This window comes from Peromyscus californicus, unplaced genomic scaffold, assembly GCF_007827085.1.
Source record: "Peromyscus californicus insignis strain IS unplaced genomic scaffold, ASM782708v3 Scaffold_9__1_contigs__length_137607984, whole genome shotgun sequence".
NCBI lineage: Eukaryota > Metazoa > Chordata > Mammalia > Rodentia > Cricetidae > Peromyscus > Peromyscus californicus.
In genome coordinates, this window is record NW_026294617.1 from 95,973,315 (window position 1) to 95,999,909 (window position 26,595).

A 26,595-nucleotide genomic window follows, 5' to 3' on the forward strand; every position below is an offset into this window, starting at 1 on the left:
TATTTCATAATCAATTAATAGATACAAATAATGTGATGAGTACTACATATAAGGGCTCCTCATTCATCTTTTTTACAATGAACAGTTTTATTAAGTCCTGTATTTATTATATCAAATGGGGTTTACTTAAATGTTGTGGGATATTTGTATGCCATGTGAAGATATATTGCTGTGATTGGTTTAATAAAGGGCTAAATAGACAATTGCTACTCAGGAGGTATAGGTGCCATTTCTGGGGAAAGACAGGAAGAGGAGGAGGAATACAGGGGCAGGAGTTATCAGGAGAAACTGAGAGGATATAGGAGGTGCAAGATAGAAGAGAGGTAATACTACATGATAGAATGTAGATTAAGATAAATGTGTTAATTTAAGTTATAAAAGCAAGTTAGGAACAAGTCTAAGCTATAGACATAGCTTTCATAATTATTAAGAAGTCTCCATATCATTATTGGGAGCTGGCTGGCAGAACAGAGAAAGACTTGTTACATGTAAATGGAGCCACCTTTTGAGTTGTCACAAAGTTGCAGAAGAAAACATCAGCTCTGTGAATAATTGTAAAAAGTATGCAAAGGGCAAAATATTCTTTTTTCCAATGACTAAACTATTGACATGAGATTTAACTCAAATGGAACATGACGCAAATGATTTTGCATTTTGATTGATAAACAATGATTGATTTTTGACCTTTAAAGACATACAAATCAATATTTCTCTACCAAATTAAGCAAAGGTTAGGAAAGCAAACTAAACAGAAAAAGAACATTTTTTTAGAATTGTTTTTCCTGTAACTTAGAAATGATTTTTAAAAATATCAAGTCTCTAGTCTTCTGTTACTGGCAGAATCTGTATGCTCTGCCTCTTTGTTCACACATAGGTGTGTAATTAGGAAAGGGAATAATTCACACCTACCTAAGCCTCCATGAGGAGCAGGAAGCCAGCTTCTGATATGTGGTCCTTTGTTTTAATTTCTCTTCAACTCTTTTCTGTTTTTGCATCTGCAGTATGATGACTTGACCTACTCCAGATACCTTTGTGCATCCGTGTGATGAGAAAACTGCAGAATGAGTTCTTACTCTGAAGAAGGCAGATGGCCTCATAATCATACTAGAATTCTTTAACAACATAGGCTCTATAAAATCTTTTGGCAGTATTGGTTTCGTGTGGGTGTAATCAAGTTCACGGCAATTTATAAATTTCTGTGCGTAAACAAAGTTTAATTATAAACCAAATATATTATGTGTTTATTCCACAACAGCAACCACAAACTATACAAGCTCTAGGTCCATAGAAACATGGTAGTGTTACAGGAATAAATGACTGAAAATAATTGCTATTTTGGGGTGAAGTGATGCAGAGCTATACATTCCACTAGGATTCTGAGGCTAATAATTTAACTTTCAAAGCTTTGTGTTACTTTCATGGTAGGTAATTAGACCATGTTAGTGGAAAGAATAAATGGGGAAACTCCAGATACAGTGCTCCTATGGCAGTACATTTATTTTGTGATATCAGGCTTCAAAATGTGGGTAACTAACAAGCCATGCCATTTAGTTGGCCAAAGTGATTGAAATAATAGTTAATATTAAATAAATTCACTGATGCAGTGTTGCGTAGTGGTGAATAAGCCCTGAAATCACCTCAAAGTTCACGCTATTTTCCTTCTATACATAACTAACAAAAGACTCCATAGACATAACTAACTTCCACAACTGTAAACCTGTCTAGGAAAGCTAGAGCTTTGTATTCTTTCCAGTATTTTGCAATCTCTCATCTACTCTGGGAAACATTTCTAGTTGATGACAGGCTTTATTTTAATCCAGGTTTTCTGGATCCAGAGTCGATCAGCACTTACATAGCCTCGTGTCTCAGGATAGAAACCTCACCTGTCCCAGTCACCATACCTCACAACTCCTTCATCTTCTGCTAGATAAGTAGTGATCACATTAAAATTAAAATTCTTCCAAGAAGACCGATACATAAATTCAAGTCATTTTCCTTTCTAAGGCATATTTTTTGTATGTTATTAAAAAGCTTTCCTATTGACCATGTAAGTATCATTCCTCATTCAGGGAGAATCTAAGATTTGTAGAGCTTGGGAAAATACAAAAATTGGGTGTCTTATTTTAAAAATTACACTTTTTTTCATAAAATTACAATGCATAAACTTGGCATGAGCCTTATGTAATGAGGGGTGCCAAACCTCTGGTTTTCCTATCATTTTATTTTCATTTAAAAGCCTGAAGACTGATTTTGTGATAGCTGAGTAAACTCATGAGCACATTTAGCACACTGATGATGTAGTTAGTGAAACTAAGGAATAAAACATACTAGTTCATGGATCTAACTTAAAACTAAGATACATTATTATGATCAGAGATAATAGCTAATGCTAATGACCAATACTTTGGTCAGATAATTTACAAATAGGCTTTGGGATAAAGGATATTTGTTAAATTAATATGATCGCACACTTGTCTTGTTATCACAAACTTGCATTACTTTTAATCAAATTCCTCTGTACTGTATCTATTTTAAATAGTGTGATCAATAGCTGTGAACTCTTCTAATAACATATGCACACAAGGTGAATTATTTCTAGGAAAAATAAGATAGAGATGGAAATAGTGGGCAATAGTGCAATCAATAAATTTGGATCTAGTGAAATGGAGCTTTCTGGACTCTAAATACAGTACTATCTGTTAGGAATTCACTTGCATTTGTTCCTTTTAATGCAATGATCACTAGAATGGACTGATGTTATGACAGATACCACTACATGTGTAACATTCTTCACCTAAATCCTTTGGAAATCTAAAAAATATCCAATGCCTAAATGACAATTAATGGCAAAGCTCTAGGAATGGATAAGGCTGCCTGAGTTCCAGTATAATATTCAGTTTGTTGTAAAGTGGTATGTTAGAATTCAGAGGTTCAAAATATAAAGTAAGGTAGTATGACTTGGGGTCCAATGACATTATAGCTGGCCAGAATTGCATGATTAAAAATATTTGCTTTATTTCTAACTGTATTTTTATAAGTTGAAGTGTAGACACACTCTTTAAGAGTACTTATGTTTTAAATTTATGAATTTTAGTTGGATTGACTATTAACTACTTAAAAGGAGTCTATGTTTCCATAGGTATATTAGATGATTATTGATATTGTGTAGAACAAAGATATGATATCAACATGAATTGTTTGTGACAGACGCACTATGAATTAAATTCAGACCATTCATTTTACACTGAAGGATAGCAACAAAATTAATGAATATATATATATATATATATATATATATATATATATATATATATATATACACACAAAATACAAAGCAGAAGTTAAAAGGCATAGGAATGTGACTTGGAGCCAGAAATGGTATAGAAGCATTCAGCTTTAAGAACTTGAGTTACTCTATACTAGTCTCATATAAGAACCCAGAGATGCTGAGGCAGATATCTGGCATTGGTCTAAGTTACAAAAGCATCAGACATGGTAGAGAACCAGACTCACTTATCCCTATTAGAAAGTTTTATGAATTGACCAGGCATGCCTTTACTTGTCTGTAATCCCAGCTCTTTGGAGGCTAAGGCTGGAGGGTTCTTGTGAGTTTGAGGTTAGCATGAGAGACAAAGCAAGACTCCATTTTAAAAGATCAATGAAGGGAAATAAGTAAAAAGAATAACTGAGAATTAGGTGCAACTAGTATATAAAACTGTCTACTTAAATAGAACTGGGTAAAGAATCGCATAGGGCCATATAGCCTGAGTGTTGGGCATGCACCTGTCAGCAGAGGAATTTGCTTCTGCCGTGCCATGATAAAAGTATTTGTCTAGCATATCATTTTGAAGGCATTTTGACATTTCACCATTTTGAAGGACTGCTAAGGGTCTTTCTTTAAGGTGATGGAAATAAATTGAAGGAAAGACAAAGAACCATCAAAAAATATGTTGAATATAAAGATTGACTGTAAGATAGTGAATAGCTCATTTTGATGTGTTAAAATTAACATTGACATACAGATTTATATAATGTATAAAATAATATTATTGATGAAAGGTGAAGATAAAAAATCTTATTAAAGATATAATACTCATAAGTTTATATACACATCACAGCATAACCTTATGCAAAATTAATAAGGATCATTTGAATAAAAAATTTAATTTCGTTAGAGAAGTCTAGCCAGGCAAGAAGTCTAGCCATCTGTAATCTCAATACTGATGACACAGATGCAGAAGGACCATGATTTTGAAGCTAGCTTGAGTTAACATTGAGGCTCCACTTTTACAGGAAAATGCTATGCTAATGAGAAATGTTTTGAACAGAAAGGAGATGGATGGCTGTTGCTAATGTTTTCCTGCCTGGCCCACAGTCAGGACAAATCTCTCTCACCCGCCAGTCCCAAGCCGCTTAAACCCGATCAAATAAACACAGAGACTTATATTGGTTACAAACTGTATGGCCGTGGCAGGCTTCTTGCTAACTGTTCTTACAGCTTAAATTAATCCATTTCTATTAATCTATACCTTGCCACTTGGCTTGTGGCTTACTGATACTTCACATGCTGTTTGTCATCATGGCGGCTGGCAGTGTCTCCTGACTCAGCCTTCCACTTCCCAGTTCTATTCTCCTCCTTGTCCCGCCTATACTTCCTGCCTGGCCACGGACCAATCAGTGATTTATTCATTGATCAATCAGCAACACATTTGACATACAGACCATCCCACAGCACTTCCCCTTTTCTTTTCTTAAAAAGGAAGGTTTTAACCTTTACACATCTCCAAAGTCAGCTTGGTATATTTGGGAATTTGGGCGTAGCTTTTTTTACTACTTCCTGCTGGAGGGGGGGGGGGCGCTGTGTCTTCTGGGGAAACAGAGAAAATTTTAAGATCATGGAGTAATCCGTGAGGCTGTATCGTCTGAGCCAGTTGCCTTGAAAGGATTCTGGATGTTGGATCATCTGGGCCATGGAGTCATCGGAGACCTTTCAGGGGGTCTTGCTTGTCAAACCTGATGTATCTTAATCTGGAACAAATCCATAGCCTCTGGCTTTCTGTGGGAACAAAAGCAGAGACTCTTTTCCAAAGCAACATATCCTTATATCCAAATTTTGAAGTCAAGGTACCTTTAAAATATACATTTTGGCATAACTCAACAGCTTTTACAATCAAATGTTTTTTTGCAGTTAAAAATCCCCAAAACAACACAATCCAGATTTTCTGTGTAATATTCATCTTTACATGGCTTATTTTTATATTAATTTTACTGTCTCTTTAAAGACTTTATTTTTTAAAACTATGTATTTGTTTCTATAACTTTATATATCACCTTTTTTGTCTCTTTCAAGCCTACGTATATTTTACACACATTGTAAACTATTACATCTGAATCTGTCTTACTGTGAATCTCTTGCTTTAAACTGTAGCAACTGTGGCTGCTGGGTCCGCCCACCTCAGCTTCCCAACATGGCGGTGGTACTTTACCACCAGCTCTGGGAGCTATCGTGGGTCTGTGCTTTTATCCAAGCAGCATGTAGCCCAGAAACCTCTTTTTTTGTTTTGTACTAGCAAAGGCTAAATCCACCATGGAGCTTAATGTGCCACTTGCTGAGGCCTCGTTCCCGCCATACGGCAGGTCGAGCGCACATGCTAGGAACCCGCCAGTAGCTCAAACCAGCAGCTGCCTCTCATTTGAGAGAGACAATTAGGAAGCTGTTTTTAGCTCCGTTTTAGAATCTTTTTTCTCTGGTTTTAGGTGGAAACTCTTGCCCCACATTGGGCGCCATTTGTTGCTAATGTTTTCCTGCCTGGCCCACAGTCAGGACAAATCTCTCTCACCCGCCAGTCCCAAGCCGCTTAAACCTGATCAAATAAACACAGAGACTTATATTGGTTACAAACTGTATGGCCGTGGCAGGCTTCTTGCTAACTGTTCTTACAGCTTAAATTAATCCATTTCTATTAATCTATACCTTGCCACGTGGCTTGTGGCTTACCGATACTTCACATGCGGCTTGTCATCATGGCGGCTGGCAGTGTCTCCTGACTCAGCCTTCCACTTCCCAGCTCTATTCTCCTCCTTGTCCCGCCTATACTTCCTGCCTGGCCACGGACCAATCAGTGATTTATTCATTGATCAATCAGCAACACATTTGACATACAGACCATCCCACAGCAGATGGCTACATTGATAGATAGATAGATAGATAGATAGATAGATAGATACTATATCTTGGGCATATAGAAGTAGAAAGATGGCAGATGTATGGAATAATATAAAACTATACAAAGTAACAAATCAGAACATACAATCAGATGACAGGATGATTCACAAATAAAATCTTTGAAAATAGTTTAATGTAGAATTCTCTGGCATATCATTTACAAGTCCATTCCTATTATAGATGTCTTCCAATTACTGGCTTTTTATCATCTTATTTTTGGTTATAAAGAACATTGGCCTTGTTATTAATCATTATTTTTCATAGAAAATTTTGTATATGCAGAGCCATCCTGGAATGTGAATAGAATAAAGGAACACCTTTGCAGTCCTTCATCTCAATGCATTTGGTGTCTACTGTAGATGTAATTCTAAACGGTCTTATTAAATAAGAAACACATAGCCAAATAAAGAGTTAAAAGCCCAGAGATAAGAGCAGTAGCCAAGAGCTAAGACCACCTTATCTTACCACTTGCTGCCGTCCTTCCCCTGAGAGAGAGAGACCTTCTTCCTGTGTTCCATCTTTTTATTGTCTTTCTGTTCTGCCTTCTCATTGGTTCTAAACCCAACCACATGACTTCCTCATCACTGCCTGTCTATACAGACCTCCAGGTCTCTATGGTTCATACTGAGATTAAAGGTTCGGGTCACCACTTTGCTGTATCCTTGACCACACAGAGATTCTGCCTGCCATGTGATCCGATTAAGGGTGTGTGCCACCACCGCTGGACTTCTGCTAAATGGCTTACTCTTAGCTCTGATCCCCAGGCAACCTTATTTATTAACATACAAATAAAATCACATTTCAGCACAAATAAAATATCACCATAGTCTACTTTCTATCATCTTGTCCCCGACAAAAAAATAACACTAACTGCATGGATTTTGGGATCTTACGTCAAATTCTGGTAACTTATGTCCAAGAATATATACTTGGTTTATAAGGATATCATGATGGACAAAATAGAAAGAAACTGAAGATGGCAAATTCAGTAAAGTACTGATAAGGAAGGATAGAGTACTGTTGGAATAAATATAGTAGATGGCCTACCATAGAGAGGAAGCATATTTGAAAAAAAAATGAAATTTTAGCTAGGTTCCAAAAGGTATCCATCCAAACCAACTGACTCAGAAATATGGGAGCTGGAGAGATGGCACACTGGTTAAGAACATGCATTGTTCTTGCAGAGTTTCTGAGTTCATTTTCCAGCATAGAGATCAGGTGGCTCACAATTACATGGAACTCCAGCTCCAGGCGACCTGAACTCCATGGGCACCTGCCTTCATGCATGCATATATCTCCCCTTTCCATCAATGTACACAACCACAAATGAATATTTGTTCAAAAAGAATTTTGGTGAAACTCAGACCATAAGCAAACATCAGTGCATAGAACATCGATTGTTGTGAACCTACATCTGATTTTTTTGTTTGTGTGAGTGAAATTGCTTACCAAAGTATCAACACACATATTTTCAAATTGTATGGTATCAAATTGAATGATGTAGTTATATTGTCCGGTCTCAAGTCTCAAATTTAATATTGAATTATAGCCATAAAAGCATGGACTGTTAATTAAAAAGTGTAGCTATAGGTTGAAGTCTCCATAACCAAAATGGTCAGAGTGAATTATAAAGAAAAAAAATCATTAACCTATGAAGTTACATCAATGACTCATTTGATTCTCATAATAAATTACTGAAGAAAGTTTTACTCATTTAGTGATAGAGCTGATATGGAGAGGAGTGAAGTAAGTACTTTTCAAGATAATATGTACCTTTTATTTTAGGATATGGCTTAGGTATCAAATTTTCCTCTCATTTAGGTAGGTTTACATTCTACATCCTTGAAAGGTACCATTTGCAAATCCTGCCCTAGATGGATTGCATTGTAGTAATTCTGCATATAAGGTATGCACATTCTGATAGCCAGACAGCTTCTCCTTAGAGTTTCAATGTTTTTATTTATATCAGTGTCTAAGTCAGAGGGACCATAATAGTACTTTCTAATGGAAGTAGAAATTAAATATAATGGATCATTCTAATTCAAAGTGGCTCCTATATTTACCACAACAAAGATATCTCTCTATAAGGTTTATTTTAACATTAAATTGATGAAATAAAATTGAATAGTTAGTAATACAATAATGACATTGATAACCGAATATTCCCATCACATGAAATTTTCCTCATTTCTAATGTTCACAGGAAACCACATGTTGTCCTTCTGATGTTCTTGATTTAATTGCTGTGGAGAAAACTGCTTGTCAGCCAGTCCGAGTTTACTTCTTTTCAAAGGATGAATGCATTGAAGAGTTTTTATTTAGTATTTCCTTAGATATCACTTACAAAAGAAAGCAAGTCATAGAGAAAGTTATGTAGAATCTTCTAAATGACTTACAATTTAAGGCAATGAATTTTTGAATAACATTTCCATCTTGTTTTATTCAAATGTAAAACTGTAGCCACACTGCCATCCTATTAATTAAAAACCAGCAAAAGGAAAACTAAAATGTGCTATTTTTAGACAAGCACTGATTGAAACATCACAGCCTCAAGAATTCCAAAACTTATTCTTATTCTGTAGTGTCATGGAATTAAAAATTTCCTAAACATAGAGTCTCCAGGGAAGATTGTGGAGTCCAAATCACCATTATAACTCATCTTTCAACCATTTTGTTCTGAAATTTATAAGGCTATTTAATTGTTTGGATTTCCCTGTGGTCTACTTCTGCTACTGTTTGGTTAATAAGAACAAATAAAATATTTGAAGAACAATTAGAGCTATTGAACACCCATGTGTATTTTCATTATGTACCCTTTCAGAAAGAACAGATGAAAATAAGTTGCCCCCAAATTAGAATGTAATTCTAATTTGGGGGCATTAAGATAGTCTTCTCTTTTTCATTTATAGAGTGGTATAATTTATAGAGTAGTATAAAATGACTAGAAAAGCATAATTTCTCTCTCCAATATAAGTGGCTTGGAGTAAGTCCATGGCTTCTTACCACATGTCACTCTTCCCATTTATAAAATAAGGATACTCTATTCCCTGTTTTGAAATAATGAAATAGAGAAAATTTCCTAATGCTCCTAAAGGCAATCTGAAGTGATGAACCAAATGTTCTTTCCAGATAGTTGAAAGGCCAGAAATCACAGAATGTTTATGCCAGGAAATGTATTTGAAACTGCTCCCCCAAAACAATATTTGCTGTAAAATTTTTCCTTTTTCACTGCAGTAGTGATATTTTCCTTTGTGACTTACTGATTTGTAGAAGCAATCATTGTAGCCCCAAAAGGTTTAAATTCCTTAAAAATCATGTTGAGTGCCTACTTGTGGTAGCTCTTGTTCTTACCATGAAATTAAAGGTTGGGAAGAAAGTCACTCTCTTAATAACTTTTTGGGAGACACAGTCATATATTAAGAATTAAGTGAAAATATATAGGAAATACACATCAAGGTGCTTAGTCTCTAGGTAATAAACAAGCCTTCTAGAATTTTCAAAAACTGTTTTCTACAACAGTGTTAAAATATAACACTGTTACAGCTTGGATATGGAGAATGGACTTCCATCTCCCCCAACACTGATTTGTTGAGGGTTTTATACCATCTGGTGGCATTATTGACATTTGGTTTGATTGTTATAATATAAGCTTCATCAGTGGGTTTAATTGATGAGTTCATTGATGAATGGGCTGGGAGCAGTTGAGGTCCAGTTGAAGAAAATTGTCACTTACAAGGTGTGTCTTCTCCTGAGACTTCTGTTTCTCTGCCTCTTTATTCATATATTGAGTCATGATTTTACACCACATTTTATTTGCCAGGATTTTTTTTTTCTGCTATGAATAGGTCCTGAAGGAACAGAGCCACAAGCCCATGGGCTGCTACCCAACCTCTGAAACCATGTGCCAATATACATGCTCCTTATTTTAGCTGTTTCTTGGGTATTTTGTCACAGCAAATAAAACATTATTAACACAGGCTTGAAGAATATTTGATAAGTAATACTGATATAATGCTGAAATAATCTTAAAATAGTCCAAGAACTACAGTGATGTGGAAACAAGGATCTAGAGCTTTGTAAGATCATGCAATAAGACGTGAAAAGATATTCAGGTAAGGAAGTAAGGAAGAAGATAACCTCACTGTTGTCGATGACTTTTTTTGATATAATGTCAAAGGTACAATCTGAGAAAGAAATTATTGAGAATCTGAACTTTGTGAGCTTTGGAAATATTTGCTTGACAAGAACTTGAAAATGTGAAGTCATATTAACAATGCAATGGACACATCTGATAAACAACTGTTAATCCAAAATATATCGTGAGTCCTTTTATTTATTTATTTATTTATTTTGGACAGAGTTTCTATGTGTAATTTTGGTGCCCGTCCTGGATCTCACTCTGTAGACCAGGCTGGCCTCACACTCACAGAGATCCGCCTGGCTCTGCCTCCAAAATATATACTTATTTATGCATTTTATGTATATGGGTGCATTGTCTGCATGTATGTCTGCACACCAGATTCCATTATGGGTGGTTGAGAGCCACCATGTAGGTACTGAGAATTGAACTCACTTCCTCTGGAAGAGCAACCAATACTCTTAACCACTGAACCATCTCTGCAGACATTGTGAATCCTTAAAACTCACAATATGAATATAAACTGTCCTTGAGATCTCTCTAAGAGAGATGCACTGCTGGCAAGGAGAGAGGAGAGAGACACTTTCCATCATCCACCACCAGGGAAGTGGAAATGGACGCAGCTGGACACCAGCACATTTATTACCCTGGTATCTCAGTCTTTTCAGTACCATCAATCAGTTAGGTTGCAAACAACAGATTTTCCAGTGTTAAATCCTAGATCAAGGTGCTTGGTTGGTTTCTGATGGGAGCCTATTTTTCTGATTCTTAGATGATGCGTTTGCTTTGTGTCCTCCTATATGGAAGGTGCTTTTATTTTATTTTTAATGAAGGATGATCCAATTCATCAGCGTGCCAATAACCTTCTCCTTCAAGAACCCTCATCACCTAATCACATCCCCCAATCTCTACTGTATGACATTGCAAACTAGATGTCTACATCTCATTTGTAGAGGCACATTTAAATTACACACTACTGAAATAAAAAAGGCAGCACACTGACACTACATTTGCAATTGCAACAGCAACACTCATTCATTTCCAATGTAAGGTAACTTTGTGGTTTCTTACAGACTTAGGCAAAACCTATTCTTTTAATGAATTTGACTTTTAATAATTATTGTGGTTAGCTGCTTCCTTGTTGGGCAGTTTGGGTTTAAATATACTCTATCTCAGAATGTGACCATTTTTTGTTGTGTGACCAAACTCATTTTGAAAGTGTTATATGCATTAGAGTAATTCTTTAAATCTTCATAATACTCTCATGAGATACTATTGACTCCATTTGAAATTAAATAGAGCTGGGAGGTGGTGGCGCATGCCTTTAATCCCAGCACTAGGGAGGCAGAGGCAGGCGGATCTCTGTGAGTTCAAGGCTAGCCTGGTCTACAAAGCGAGTTCCAGGAAAGGTGCAAAGTTACACAGAGAAACCCTGTCTCAAAAAACAAACAAAAAAAAAAAAAAGAAAGAAATTAAATAGATAGAGAATGAAATATGTTAAAGGATTTCTTTAATACCCTGCACCAAGGGAATGCTGGAAGTCAAGGTTTGACCTAAGCAGTCAGATTATAGTACCATACTCTTTACATCACTGTTGGTGCTAAAAGAGAAAAGCCTCTTTAATATAAACTTACAAAGCACACAACAAAACAAAGCAGGAAAAAACAGACAAGGATGTTACTTATAAATTAATATTCTGAACAGGGCCTTGTGTTGAGTGTCAACTGCATGTGGAATTGGTAGGTTTCAGGCTATACAAATCAAGGGCTGACCATTTACATTTTGGTTCGTATGCCTATGAGGGGTAAACACTTGTTTTCCTTCTGACCTGCTGAGTCCCTAACAAGGATCCCCAAACATATTGTGACTCAATACATATGCTTCATAGTTTTGAAAGGAATATTCAAAGTTTTATTCTTAAATATTAAAATAAAATATCCTTAGGCTAAAATATACACATATTGAATACTATTAACTATTAACTACTACTGTATTTGCATACCATTAGCCACAAACCATGGGGGGACATTCTTAATTTCTTAGAGTTAAAATGGGTTTCTTCTCTCTCTCTCTCTCTCTCTCTCTCTCTCTCTCTCTCTCTCTCTCTCTCTGCTTCTAAATGAATGCAACAGGAAAGATATTCCGTGAACCCTGTCCTATTTTTTTTGTTGTTGTTTACCACATATTAGCTTCACATAATAAACTTTTGGACAGAATGAATCCTTTAATCATCAAATACACTATTCTACTCTCAACAAAGTCACTAATAAATAATTATTTTAAAGTAATTTATATTTTATTAAAGTCTGTTAAGATGTAATGCTAATTTCCAAAGGCCATATTTCAACATGGCAAAGTAAATTTTATAATTATTAATTCATAAAGCTAAGAGTACCCAACTGAATGTGAAACAAATATGCATTTATTTGAATTCCTAAATGAAATAAACTATCTCTCCACTATCAATTTTAAATGTGTGTTTTAAATGTGGTTTTTGCAGAAATTATTTAAAAATATTAATTTTGGAAAATATAATAAATTCCAACTACATTTTTATTAATGTTCCATAAAATAATCAATCATAGGGACTTAATTTCCTGCTAATGTTCTCTAGAAAGAAATAAAGTGAAAAGATAAATATTGATTCAAACAGTAGGAAAGTGTCTGGAGGGACGGCTTAGTGTTTCAGAGCACTGACAGCTCTTTCAGAGGACCTGGGTTCAGTTCCCAGCACCCACATGGCAGCTTACAACCATCAGTAACTCCAGTTCCAGGGAAACATTTTTACTTTTCTCTCCTCTTTGGTTCCCTGAACACATGTACACTTAAGTACTTTAGGCACATACACATAAAATTATGTGTTCAAAACAAAGCAAAAACCTCATTCAGAGAGTCAGCAGATGGCTCAGGAGACACACGTACTTGTTATGGATGCTGATGGTCTGTGCTACATCCCTAGGACATGCATGATGAAGGAGAGAGCTAAATGCAAATACTAGAAGAAAGAAAATCTGTACTCTTTAAACAGTTCACCAAAGTACTGGAAAGTATATTTATAATTTTTTAAATTATAAATTATAGCCAAGAATAAGAAATCATTTTGCAAAAAAATTAAAAATTCATTCGCAAAAAGAAACAGTTCGATGTGACTGGTAAGAAGACTCAGCCTGTAAGTGCACTTGCAGCCAAGCCTGACCACCTGAGTCTGATTCCCAAGTTTCACATACTGGTAGCAAAATATTGAATCCCAAAAGTTCTCTGCCCTTCGCATGTTGTGCTCCATGGTACATGCATGCCCCGCCCTGAAATACACACTCAACAAAAATCATAACTAAGGATTTTAAACTTAAAAAATACACACTTATGTATTAGAGTCATAAAAATGAAAAGATGAAGTCCAAGTTATGTTTGTCCTTAACAATTTTGTATTTTAAGAAAGAAAACAGTTGTTACTGGTAAAATCTTTGGAGAATTTGAATTCAAATGGCAAAATGCTGAGGACCATTTGGCTCAGACTGAGAAAGAAGGTTTTCTAGTCCTTGTTGCTAATGCTCTTTTATTTTCATGTGGAGGAGTCTGAAAATGATTCGTGTATTTTCAGTAGCAGAATTTAGACCCAGATGTTGGTATGATGAGGTATGTCTACAATGAGGTCAGGTAGATACAAAAGTTATATTCCACAGTCACAGGAAAATCTTTCTTTATATTGATCATTGGCTGGATTTTCTCAAGAGAGGAAACATTTTTTTAAAAATGTTTTCTATATTAAACACAGACAGCCTGTCAGGTGATTAAATATTATGATATGCCCGTAGTATGAATGTATTCCAATGTCACTTCTTACTTCTATTGGTAGTCAAATTTTGGAGAGAGAATGGTGAACAGATGTATGATAAATCACATGTGGTCGCTCTCTTTCTTTATCTCTGTCTCTGTCTCTCTCTGTTTTTCTTACACATACACACACACACACACACACATACACACACACACACACACACACACACACACACACACACACACACACACACACACACACAGGATGAGTGCTCTCTCATTGAGCTACATCCCTAAACTAATTTAGTCTTTCTGTCAAGTTCATTTTATATACTATAAAATGTGATTAAGTGCCTACAGATCCAGAATGGCCAGAAATTGTTACTATGAAATATTATTGGACATAAATGCACCTTTATTTAATGCCTGATAACTCTGATATTGGGGTCCTTACAGCTTTCATCTGGCTTCTGATTGTTAGCACATACCTTTCAGTCACTTACATTTAATGTGTGGATCTTTGCAAGGTTAAGTTTTTAAATTGTGTTTTGAATTATTACATTCAGCCTATCAATATGATAATTACTTCATGTTATCCACACTTTTCACATAACAATTTGTTGGGTTTTTTTTTTTTTTTTTTTTGCTCTCCTAACCGTCTGTATTGATTTGTATTATTTCTCAACTTTATTTCTTCTTTAGATGAGATAATAAGTATCAAACCTCCCCACTAGCTACCTACATATTCTTTAGCTGTGGTTTAGTAGCTACTGCAGGGATAGAAAATGCACTCTGAACTAGGTACAGTGTGATAGTTAATACATTGGCCATGTAAATAATGGTTGTATCTGAAATATGGCAAGCATTTAGCCTCTCTGGCTCTGTTAAACAGTTTAGTTTGTATATTACTTAAATCTCATAGGACAGACATCATTACTTTCTACAACCAATTTTAACTTGCCTGTACCCACACATTTAAAAATTTCAATGTAATGTTAATTTTCCTTGAGGTATATTTTATTGGTTGTTTTGTGATAATCTCATACATGAGTACAAGGTACTTTTATCATATCTATGTCTAACTCCCCCACTTCCATGACCTCTCCTTTTAAATTCGTGCTCTTTCCTTCTGTGATTATTAAAGTTTTGTGTGTGTGTGTGTGTGTGTGTGTGTGTGTGTGTGTGTGTGTGTGTAAATCCTTCTGATTCCAATCAGTGTGCCTATAGGCCCATATGTTTATATTTATAGGCCTGATCACTTGGGCATGGACAACCTTTCAGTGTCTTATCCCTGAAGAAAACTAAATCTCCCTCCCTGAACTTCTTAAAAATAATTTTTATTGACTACTATTATATCTTAAAAAGTCTCTTAGAAAATATTTTATTTAACTTTCATATTCAAAGTACTTTTACCACCTAAAATGATTTTAGATATTAGAATTTTCCATTGGCCAGAATATTTTATGCTCACCTGTGGTAATATTTTAATTGTGCTGAAATGTGATTTTATTTGTACGTTAATAAATAAAATTTTCCTGGAGATCAGAAGTCATTTGCGAGCCAGGAAGAGAAGTCAGGTGATGGTAGCCCACGCCCTTAATCCGATCACATGGCAGGCAGAGTCTCTGTGTGGTCAAGGACACAGACAAGCGTGGTGACCCTTGAGTCTTTAATCCCAGTACCAACCATAGAGACCAGGAGGTCTGTATAGACAGGCAGTGACGAAGAAACCATGTGGCTGGCTTTGAGCCAATGAGAAGGCAGAACAGGAAAGCAATAAAACACAAGACACACAGGAAGAAGGTCTCTCTCTCAGGGGAAGGACGGCAGGGAGTGGCAAGATAAGGTGGTCTTGGCTCTTCGCTAGAGCTCAGATCTCTTGGGCTTTTAACTCTGTATTTGGCTCTGTGTTTCCTATTTAATAAGACCATTTAGAATTTCATCTACTCTCACCCGACTGCTGTCACTTCTTTTAGGAGGAAGCCGCTCACCTTCTTGCTTATTGACATTTTTTTTTTTAATTTCTTATTTAATTTTTTTAACCTTGCTTTTTATTACTTTACTTTTCAGCTCCTTCACTGATGCTGAGAAGCAGGTTTGGGTTGGCACTTTTCTTGTTTGAGGTTGTATAAATTTTTGCATGCATTCTTTTAATCTGAGACTCCCTGGCTTGTTCTCATATTCTGTTATCTTTGTTTTTAAGAATCCAATTATGCACTGGTTGGAACTCTTCCTTTGTTGCTTTTTGTCTCTTTTGTTTTTTTCTATATTTACCCCCAATGTTTTTCCTATGCCTCAGCCACAACAGGTTCTTTTTGTTTGTTTTTTTGTTTTGTTTTGCCCCATCTCTTAGCTGATTAATATATTTATTTATTTATGTAGTCTATTAGATGTATGAAATTTAAAATCATGCATTTTTCTCTTCTAAAGTTTTGTTTATGTTTTGACAAATTCCTATTTCCTGGGAGTTTGTCTTCTTGCTTATATACCTGGTGATGTGATCATAGTTGTCTGGAGGTGTTCATATGCTAACTGTATTCATTGTATTGCATATGCAATGCTTTCCATATTTTTTTTTTAGCAGTCTAGATGTACTGATCAAAACAAGACAACATACATGAAAATTTGTCACTCTACTGTTAGGTTGACAGATGAAGGGTTAAGGACTGATTATATGTATTTCAGTGTATGGTTGCGTTAACTCAGGTGAGATTGTCTCTCTTCGGTTTGCTATTTAGAGTAGAGGCTTTCAGAACCCATCTGCATGCATGCACAGTGATCAGATGCCCTGCAAGCCACCCTCAGTGTTGCAGAGGTTCTATTTGGACCCGTGCTGTACTCTCCCGTTTACCTTAGGAGTTAAGCTAGTTCTCTGCCTTTTCTGCTCTCAGTCAGTGGGATCCTGCATTCCAAAATATTATTGCTCCTGTTTTACAAGATTGACCAGATTATTTTTCTTGGTTTCCTGAGCCATGGCCCTCTTAAACTTCCCCCTTCTCCTAAGACACGCAAACACACTTGGTTTGGAAGCAATGGCTGACCCCTAGAGTGTTAAGTCTAAGTTGTTGCTTTCTCTCTTGAGCCTGGTACCTCTGAGCCCTGCTTGTTTGCTTCAGTGGCTCTCCTGTGCCTCTAAGTGCCAAGTTATTGCTGGTTACTGGCAGCTCTGGAGTTATTTGCCTCCTTACATGTGACTTGTTTTCTAACTCAGTAAAGAGGCATTACACTGACTGAAAATCAGCACATGAACACCTACACTGGTTATGTTAGATGTGTGCAAACAATACTGGGGGAGCTCAAAAGAAGAGCATCTTTCATGACCAAGAGGTGGGGGCAAGGAATGTGGGTCACAATGCTTCCCATAGTTCTCCCCATATTCTAGGAAGGCCTTTCAGAGATTGAGAGAAGTCAGCTGCTATCATCATCTAGTTCATAAATACAACCCAGTCATATTTATGTGGAACATGAAATTCTCATTGCTAATTAAAGTGCTAATTATGAGTTGAAACATTAAAAATGTGTTTGAGGATGTAAAATTTAATTTAAAATTTTAATCATCACAATTGATTTCTCCATAGGTGTTCAAAGCAATGAACATCCCACAGATCAGAAACCCAGCACTGCCTCCCCCAGAACACATGCCGGAAGCCTACTCGGCGAAAATTGCGCTTTTTGGTGCCGGGCCTGCGAGTATAAGCTGTGCTTCCTTTTTGGCTCGCTTAGGCTATTCCAACATCACCATATTTGAAAAACAAGAATATGTTGGTGGTTTAAGGTAACGCCTACATTTATTTTGTGTTTCAAAATGTCAAAAATACAGACAGCAATCAATCCTGGGTGTGGATGTTTTTGTGGTCAAGGAGAGAGACACTTCAGGTTCACAGATGCCATCTTACAAGTTCTTTTCCCAAAGACTCACTAATGATGTCATTCACTTGAAAATCTGAAGTTTCACTTAAGCAAGATTGATATATGAATTTCTCTGTCTTTTTCTGAAGCTAGAGAAGTCAGGAAAACTTGATGATGGTGGAAACAAAACAAATGAAAGTTTTTTTTTTTTTTTTTTGCAATACAATTCAGTTCTACATATCAGCCACAGATTCCCTTGTTCTCCCCCCTCCCGCGCCCCTCACCTTCCCCCCAGCCCCCCCCATTCCCATCTCCTCCAGGGCAAAGCCTTCCCCACAGACTGAGATCAACCTGTTAGACTCAGTTCAGGTAGGTCCAGTCCCCTCCTCCCAGGCCGAGCCAAGCAATCCTGCATAGGCCCCAGGTTTCAAACAGCCAACTCATGCAATGAGCACAGGACCCGGTCCGACTGCCTGGATGCCTCCCAAACAGATCAGGCCAATCAATTGTCTCACCCACTCAGAGGGCCTGATCCAGTTGGTGACCCCTCAGCCATTGGTTCATAGTTCATGTGTTTCCATTCGTTTGGCTATTTGTCCCTGTGCTTTATTCAACCTTGGTCTCAACAATTCTCGCTCATATAAACCCTCCTCATTCTCGCTAATTGGACTCCCAGAGATCCACCCAGGGCCTAGTCATGGATCTCTGCATCCAGATCCCTCAGTAGTTGGATGAGGTTTCTAGCACGACAATTAGGGTGTTTGGCCATCCCATCACCAGAATGGGATGGCCAAACTGACAAATGAAAGTTTTAATCCCTAAAAATCTTTTGTCTGATGGAAACAACTAACAAGGATGGGCAATAGATCCAAGGAAAGGTTGGCTCTGTAGAATACTGACTGGAGCATTCATAGTTTGGTCTATATAAAGCATACTGTGCTGCTCATATATTTTCAATTTAAAATCATTTTAATTTTTTATTTATTACCACTTTTATTATAAGTGCCATTTTAGAGTATATTTTATAGTGTTTTTTTATTCAAGTAATATTTTTTTTCAATATTTGGTATGAGTCTTTATTATTGGTGTGAAGTGGGATTCAGTCACATAGTTATTTTGTTCCCATGTAGACCTATTCATGAATTTAGGAACTGGTCACTCTGTATAAATAATTTTCAGACACTGAGGCCAATGTTTAATATGGATCTTGATTTACTTAAAAATAAACGTATTTTGTTTAGGCTAAACATATTATGGTTAGGCTAATAAATTTATTTTAAGTAAGAAATGGATACTGCTTAAATTATCTGCTATAAAATAAGAAAGATATTGGATATTAGGTTTATTATATCTTGATTATATCAATCAAATTGTTATTATTATTCCCAAGTGACTTATACAAAACTCATAGATTATAAATTATAGACATTTGGATTATGTTTTTATAGTTAGCACTTAAGCTTTCTGTAGCTACTTAACTATTTATTAAGCAATATTTTATCATCTTTTATAATCAGAAAATAATTTTCATCTAATTTTGACAGAATTTTATGATACATTTGTATTTCTTAGTGTCTTTAAAATGGGTAATAAATGCATACATTTTAATATTAATTAGATGACTCTGTGATAACTCCAGATAATAAAAAATTATCAAAGTTTTGTTTCCTTGATATAAACTGTGGTGTCTAAATTGTATATAAATATTAATCAAGTACTTTATCATAGTATTTGATTCATTAGACAAAACTACTTCACTCTCCAAACAAAAGCCTCACATAGTAGTATAACCCCATAGACAGCATCAAAAGCTAAAATCATTCTGATGGTCAAGAAATAATTATTTCTCTGTGTTGGTTATTCATAAATATTGAATAATTCTCATTGTTTCTCATAAGTTCTTTTGAGGAAATAAATTTCTCTATATTTTATTTTGTGGAGAAAATACTGGCTATCATTTTAGTGCCATTTCACCCCAGCTTTATTAATTAGGAAAGGCATAATGTACTAACAACATGTATAAACATTGTAGGTTCTTTTTTCAATTATACACATCAATGAATATGTGAGTTAATTTTAAAAATATGAGCATAATTGTTGTGTACCCTGTTAGATGAGGGAAAATCTTTTTGCCCCTTAATTGCATTTTCACAAGAAGCTGAAAATGGAAGCAGCCTTGTCTGTGAATTATTATGGGTTGCCAATTTTAGTACATGATTATGGTTCTTAGCATCTCTGTATTTAGTTTTCATTCAAATGTGGAGTAATTTATATAAATTGCACTAAATGTTTGTTTTTATGTATTTGAACATTTTTAGTGAGAAAGAATGTCTTGAAACTCATGACTAAACAAGTTTTTTTTTTCTGTTGTTTTGAAATTTTATTTTCTTCTTTTTGCTTTGTGTCTTTTGACTCTTAAGCACAACACCCAGGGTTGAACCTACCCTTTATGTACTATCTGTTGTAGAGGCATTCTATATTGCTATTAGAAAATTAGGAAAAACAATGCAGAGCTACTGAGAAGGACAATACCAAAGCTTGTCTGTGAATTTACTTTCAGATGCCTCTTAGTCTATTGAAGCATCAATCAAAAAGTTCCAATCTGAAAAGACATTAGATTAGTTCTATATTGAAGGCTGTATCTTAACTTCTTTATATTTGGATATATTCTTTTATCTCTTAGGAATTAGTATAACAGCTATGTTTTAAAGAAATAACTTTAGACGGTAAAATATATCCAAGATTGAATACCTGTTTTACTCAACATAATTAATTACTTGTGATTCTGCAGTGCATATATTAAATTACCAGAAATTTTACTTTTCTTTGATCAAGCCTTCTTTAAAACAAAGCAATACAAAAGTTCTAATTAAAAGAGGATAATCTATGTCAAAGTTTAAAAAACATGGTGTCTGGGCATGATGATGTACTACTGTGACCCTAGATATTGTGAGATAGATGTGGGAAGATCAAGAGATCAAGGTCGTTTTCAACTGCCTAATGAGTTTAAGGCCAATCTAGCCCATATCAGAACATGTCTGAACATATAAAATTGATGATTGAAGAAATTGTTATGTATATGCATATATATATTTCTTGATTTTTAATTTTGTTTAAAATAATAATTATGTTTATGATATTTTATTAGGTACCATACTCAGGGAAACACTACCCTTTTAGTTCTTTTAAATGTTATTGTTTTATAACATATATACATCATGTATTATTTCACGTTAATTGGCAAATTAACTGTTTCTAGGTAAAATACTTATAGCAGTAAAAACTGTTTTGCAACATGTAATACAATACAAATTTAAGGATCAATACTTATCCAATCATGAACTGAAGCAATGTTTTGCCAAAATATAAGATGCGTGTTATAAAATGAATTGAAAATAATTGTTATTGATATATTCCATTATACATAAGAAGCATTAACATAGAAGAAAGACAATTTTTTCACATTTCTGCCACCCATCTGACTAGTGAAGGATTTATGCTCACCACAAGCAAACCTGTATTTTTTGAAACTTCAAATTGTTAAAAGAACACAAGAGGAAGTAATTTCAAATGTTTTCATAAACTCAACAAACTTGGGAAATAACCATTTATATCAAATTTGTCTCCTGTCCTCTTATGTCCTTCCACAGTCACCAGGGTTTATGCTATTTATTCCCTTGTTCCAAATAGATATGTGCAGTGATTTAAAAGTCTATATCTTCCAAGAATTTTCTTTGTTTCCTGAGCATCAGACTCTGACATTCACACCCTAGTCATTTTCTTTATTAAGCTTTGCCTTGCCCATGTGGCTCCTTCATCTGAGTTTGCTGTCTATCACCAATATGTGGAAATCAACTGTATACTCTTTAGTGTCCTGAAGTTGTGCTTGGTGAAGGAGCACTTCATAAAGTCCTCTCTTGAATGTACATCTACAATGTCCACTGTGTGTCATGTCTTATAGCTGCCAAGCAGTTCTCTTGGCACCTTTATTTATCTTGGCAAAGACATTTCTTTTGGTTTCCAAATGAGCTTCTATCATCTTTCTATGCAAGATTGTTCCATAGCTTCTATATCTAAGAAATGAGTCCAATTTGTCTCATGTTTGGATAATCACAGATATTTTGTATTTCTTTCTTTTCCTCCTTCCTTCAATATTTCTTAGAATACCCATGATGTGCTGATCAACCAGGCACGAAGAGATTCCCAAATAATCTGGGGAGAACGCTTCTTCTCATTACGTTTATATGCCACTGATGGGCAGTCAGAAAATGAACAGCAGATTAAATATATATTTTGTCCGTAGATAATAAGTGCAGAGCACATTGATGAAATTGGACTCACTGACTGTTTTCTTACAGAAAAATCCACTTTACCATCATTCTCATGAAAACATCTCTCTGCATTCATAAAGGAATTGACAAGAATAATCCTCCAAAACTTTGGTAGTTTATTCTTCGGGTTTTCTTACATCAGCTTACACAAACTCAAAATTCATATTCAATATGATTTGTATATAAATACAAATATATACATATGTATGAATAAACCATATAACATTGCTGTTCACAGAACTGAAAAGTAAACACAAAATGTAAAAGAAAAGTTTCATTCTAAAATTAGTATAAGTACAGCAATAATAGAAGTGTAATACAAATTAAAACTGAAATGAACTAGAGATTAGGAAAACAAAAACACAACAAAACAAGCCACAGTGTTGCTTTCTTGAAAAGATAAAGAAAAATAATGAAATTTTAGCTAGACTAAGGATAAAGGAGATAGGACGTACAAAAAGAAAACTATCAATGGTAAAAGAAGACATGGCATCTGGTACCAAAGAAAGGGGATCAAAGGAGATTTATGATAATGAATTATAAAAAAAAATTGAATTATAGCTAGAGTTTTCCTGCCTGGCCCACAGTCAGGACAAATCTCTCTCACCTGCCAGTCCCACAGCCGCTCAGACCCAACCAAGTAAACACAGAGACTTATGTTAGCTACAAACTGTATGGCTGTGGCAGGCTTCTTGCTAACTGTTCTTTCAGCTTAAATTAATCCATATCTATAAATCTATACCTTACCTTGCCACGTGGCTCGTGGCTTACCAGCATCTTCACATGCTGTTTCTCATCATGGCGGCTGGCAGTGTCTCTGACTCAGCCTTCCACTTCCCAGCTTTATTCTCCTCCTTGTCCCGCCTATACTTCCTGCCTGGCCACTGGCCAATCAGTGATTTATTTATTGACCAATCAGCAACACACTTGACATACAGACCATCCCACAGCATTGAATAACCCAGAGTAAATTAGTGTATTCCTAGAAATATATAGCATACAAAGAGTGAAATCACAAAGCATCAGAAACGATGAACAGGCCAATAAATAGTACAGAAATAGAATCATTAATAAAATGTTTGTTATAAAAAATAAAAACCAAGGGCCTGAAGACTTCCCTGCCAAAACTTTCTTAATATTATTTCTTTTCACTTATAACTTTTGCAAAAAAATCTCTTTTAAATCATCAATGTAGAAGAACATTACAGGAGGCAAATTTTAATTTAATATCAAGAGTACACGAAGATCTGACAATAATATCCCTGATAAGTGTGAATATAAAGATGGTCAATAAATTACTGAATTCCATTGCATTTACAAAGATCATTCACCCATTACTCTTTTCCTATCCCACCATTCCACTCTGATTATACCCACTCCCCCCTCCCCAACCCCAATCTGTTTTTTTTTTTTTTTTGAAAATCATGGACTTCCATATAGCTTTTTCATGAACCATTCATTCCAGTTAAGCCTTCTCTCATACTTCATTCCACATTCCTCATATCCCCCCATGTGACCACTTCCACACCCAGGAGTCCCAGTCTCAATTTTAATTTTGCATATATTCTACTGCCCCCTCCCTAAAAGCGTATACTCCAGAGGCTGGTGTCCTGTGTCCTAGCTTCCACATACACTGCATGTTAAGCATTAAAAACAGAAGATCAGAAGCCAAGATTTAAATATGAGAAAGAATATACAAAACTTGTCTTTCTGAGCTTCTGTGACCTAAGTCAGTATGAATAATTTTTCCAGTTTCTACCTTTTACTTTCTGAGTCTCTGTGACCTCACTCATTTTATATATATATATATATATATTTCTAGTTTCCTCCATTTACCTGCAAATTTCATGTTTTTTCCTGCTAAGTAAATATTCCATTGTGTTTATTTACCACATTTTTCCTATCTGTGTATCAGTTGATAGACACACTTGTTGATTCTATTTCTTAGCTGCTGTAAACTGAGCCTCAGTGAACATGAATGTACAGATATCTATATAGTAGGACATAATATCCTTTTGTTATGTGCCCAGGAGTGATATAATTGGATCATATGATAGTTTTATTTCTAGTGTTTTTGAAAAGCCTCCAGACTGATTTCCACAATAAATGCATATGTTGACATCCCCTCCAATAGTGTATAATTGTCTTGCTTTCCCCATACGCATGCCAGCAATTATTGTAATTTTTATACTTGATCTTGGCCATTCTGGTGATAATGAGACAGACTCTCAAAACAATTTTAATTTACATTTCCCTGATAACTAAGGATTTTGAATACTTTTAAAGTGTTTGCTAGCCATCTGAATTTCTTGTCTTGAGAACTTTTATTCTGCCACATAACTCACTTTAAATTGTGTTGTTTGTTTCATTGATCTTTAGTTGTATAAGTTCTTTGTATATTTTAGGTACCAGTCTTCTATCTGATGAATAGTTTGCAAAATCCTTTCTTCATTTAGTATGGCATGTCCTCGCCAGGCTGATAGTTTCCTTTGCTGTGGACGTCTTTAATTTCATGTCTCTTTTGTGGAGTGTTAGTCTTATGCCATGTGCTACAGAAACTCCTTTGAGAAGGTCTTTACCTGTGACTATAAATTGAGCACACTCCCTGATTTCCCCTCTAGCAGTTTCAGAAAACCAGACTTTATGCTGAGGTCCTTGGTCCATTTAGAATTGTGTGTAATACAAAGTGAGAAACAAGGCTTCCATTTCTCTGCATGTTGAAATCCAGATTATCCAGAACACTTTTTGAAGATGCTGTCTTTTCTGGAACATAAATTTTCCGTATCTTTATAAAAATCAGATGACTGCAGTTGCATAGTCTTATATGTGGGTGCTCTATTCCACTGAAGTATGTCTTTCATTTTGTATATCATGTTGTTTTCAATACTGTGAGTCTCTATACTATAATTTGAAGTAAAGTAGGTTGATAACTCCCACAGTATTATTTTTGTTTAAGATTACTTTGGCTATCTTTCTTTGTATGTGTTTGCATGCTTGTGCATGTGTTTGTGTGTGCATGTGTACGTGTGTGTGTGTGTGTGTGTGTGTGTGTGTGTGTATGTGTGTGTGTGTTGCCATATACATTTTGAGATTGACCTTTCTATGTCTGTGAAGAATGTCTCTGGAGTTTAGATTGGAATTACATTTAATCTGGATTGGATTTCGTAGTTTGACCATTTTCCCAAGATTCATTTTCCAATTTACATTCATCGAAGTTCTTTGCCTCTAATGTCTTGCTCAGTTTCTTTGTTTATTGTCTTTAAGTTTTCATTGCAGAGGATTTTCACTTTCTTGATAAGTTTTATTCGTAAGTTGGTTTTTTTTTTTTTTTTTTGTTTTTTTGTTTTTTTTTTTGTGTGGCAGTTGGGAAATGCAGTTGTTTACCTGACATCTTTTTCAGTGTGTTTGTCATGGCTGTCTGGACGGCTACTGATATGTGTGCATTCATTGTATAACCTGGCACTTTACTGAAAATGGTAATCAACTGTAGAGGGAAATTTCTCTGTGTCCCCCCCAGTCCCATGGTCAGGAAGAATCTCTCCCACCTGTGGTCCTCCAGCCACTTATAAAATAATTACACAGCTTGGTTTGGTTGTCTCTGTAGGTTTCTTCATCATGGTCTTGAGCCCCCTTGCTCATAGAATCCCTCTTCCCTCTTCAACTGGACTCCTGCAGCACAACCTGGTGCTTGGTTGTGGATTTCTACATCTGCTTCCATCAGTTACTGGATGAGGGCTCTATGATGACAGACAGGGAATTCACCAATCTGATTACTGGGGTAAGCCAGTTCAGGCACCCTCTCCACTATTTCAAGTAGTCCAAGCTGGGGTCATCCTTGTGGATTCATGAGAACTTCCATAGTACCTGGTTTCTCCCTATCCCCATGATAACTCCCTCTATCAAGATATCTCTTTTATTGCTCTCCCACTCTGTCCAGACCAGCAGCTGTGGAGATTCCATGGTCCTGGACTAAACCCTCTGCATACTTGGAGACAGTTGTGTAGTTTGATCTGATTAAGGGGCCCTTGACAGTAGGATCAGTATCCATCCCTGGTGCATGCGTTGGCTTTTTGGAGCCCACTACCTGTGGTGGGACACCTTACACAGACTTGATGCAGAGGGAGGGACTTGGACCTCCCTCAGCTGAATGTACCAGGCTCTGCTGACTCCTCATGGAAGGCCTTACCTTTTTGTAGGAGGGAATGGGAGATAGGTTGTGGGAGGAAGCCTGGGGAGTGGGAGGAGGGAAGAGAGGGAAATCTGTAGTTATATGT

The 26,595-nt window shown here is 35.8% G+C and overlaps 1 protein-coding gene across 2 annotated transcripts in view; it reads left to right on the forward strand.

The window, feature by feature from the left end:
* Dpyd (dihydropyrimidine dehydrogenase) overlaps positions 1–26,595 on the forward strand; it is an 849,077-nt gene that overhangs the window by 215,203 nt on the left and 607,279 nt on the right. Inside the window, exons 2-3 of one of the 2 annotated variants that reach the window (XM_052730492.1) lie at positions 16,212–16,236; positions 17,720–17,916. In XM_052730492.1, the coding sequence (XP_052586452.1) occupies positions 16,212–16,236; positions 17,720–17,916 (222 nt within the window). The remainder of the gene's footprint in view (positions 1–16,211; positions 16,237–17,719; positions 17,917–26,595) is intronic. The other variant, XM_052730491.1, reaches the window with a different exon arrangement.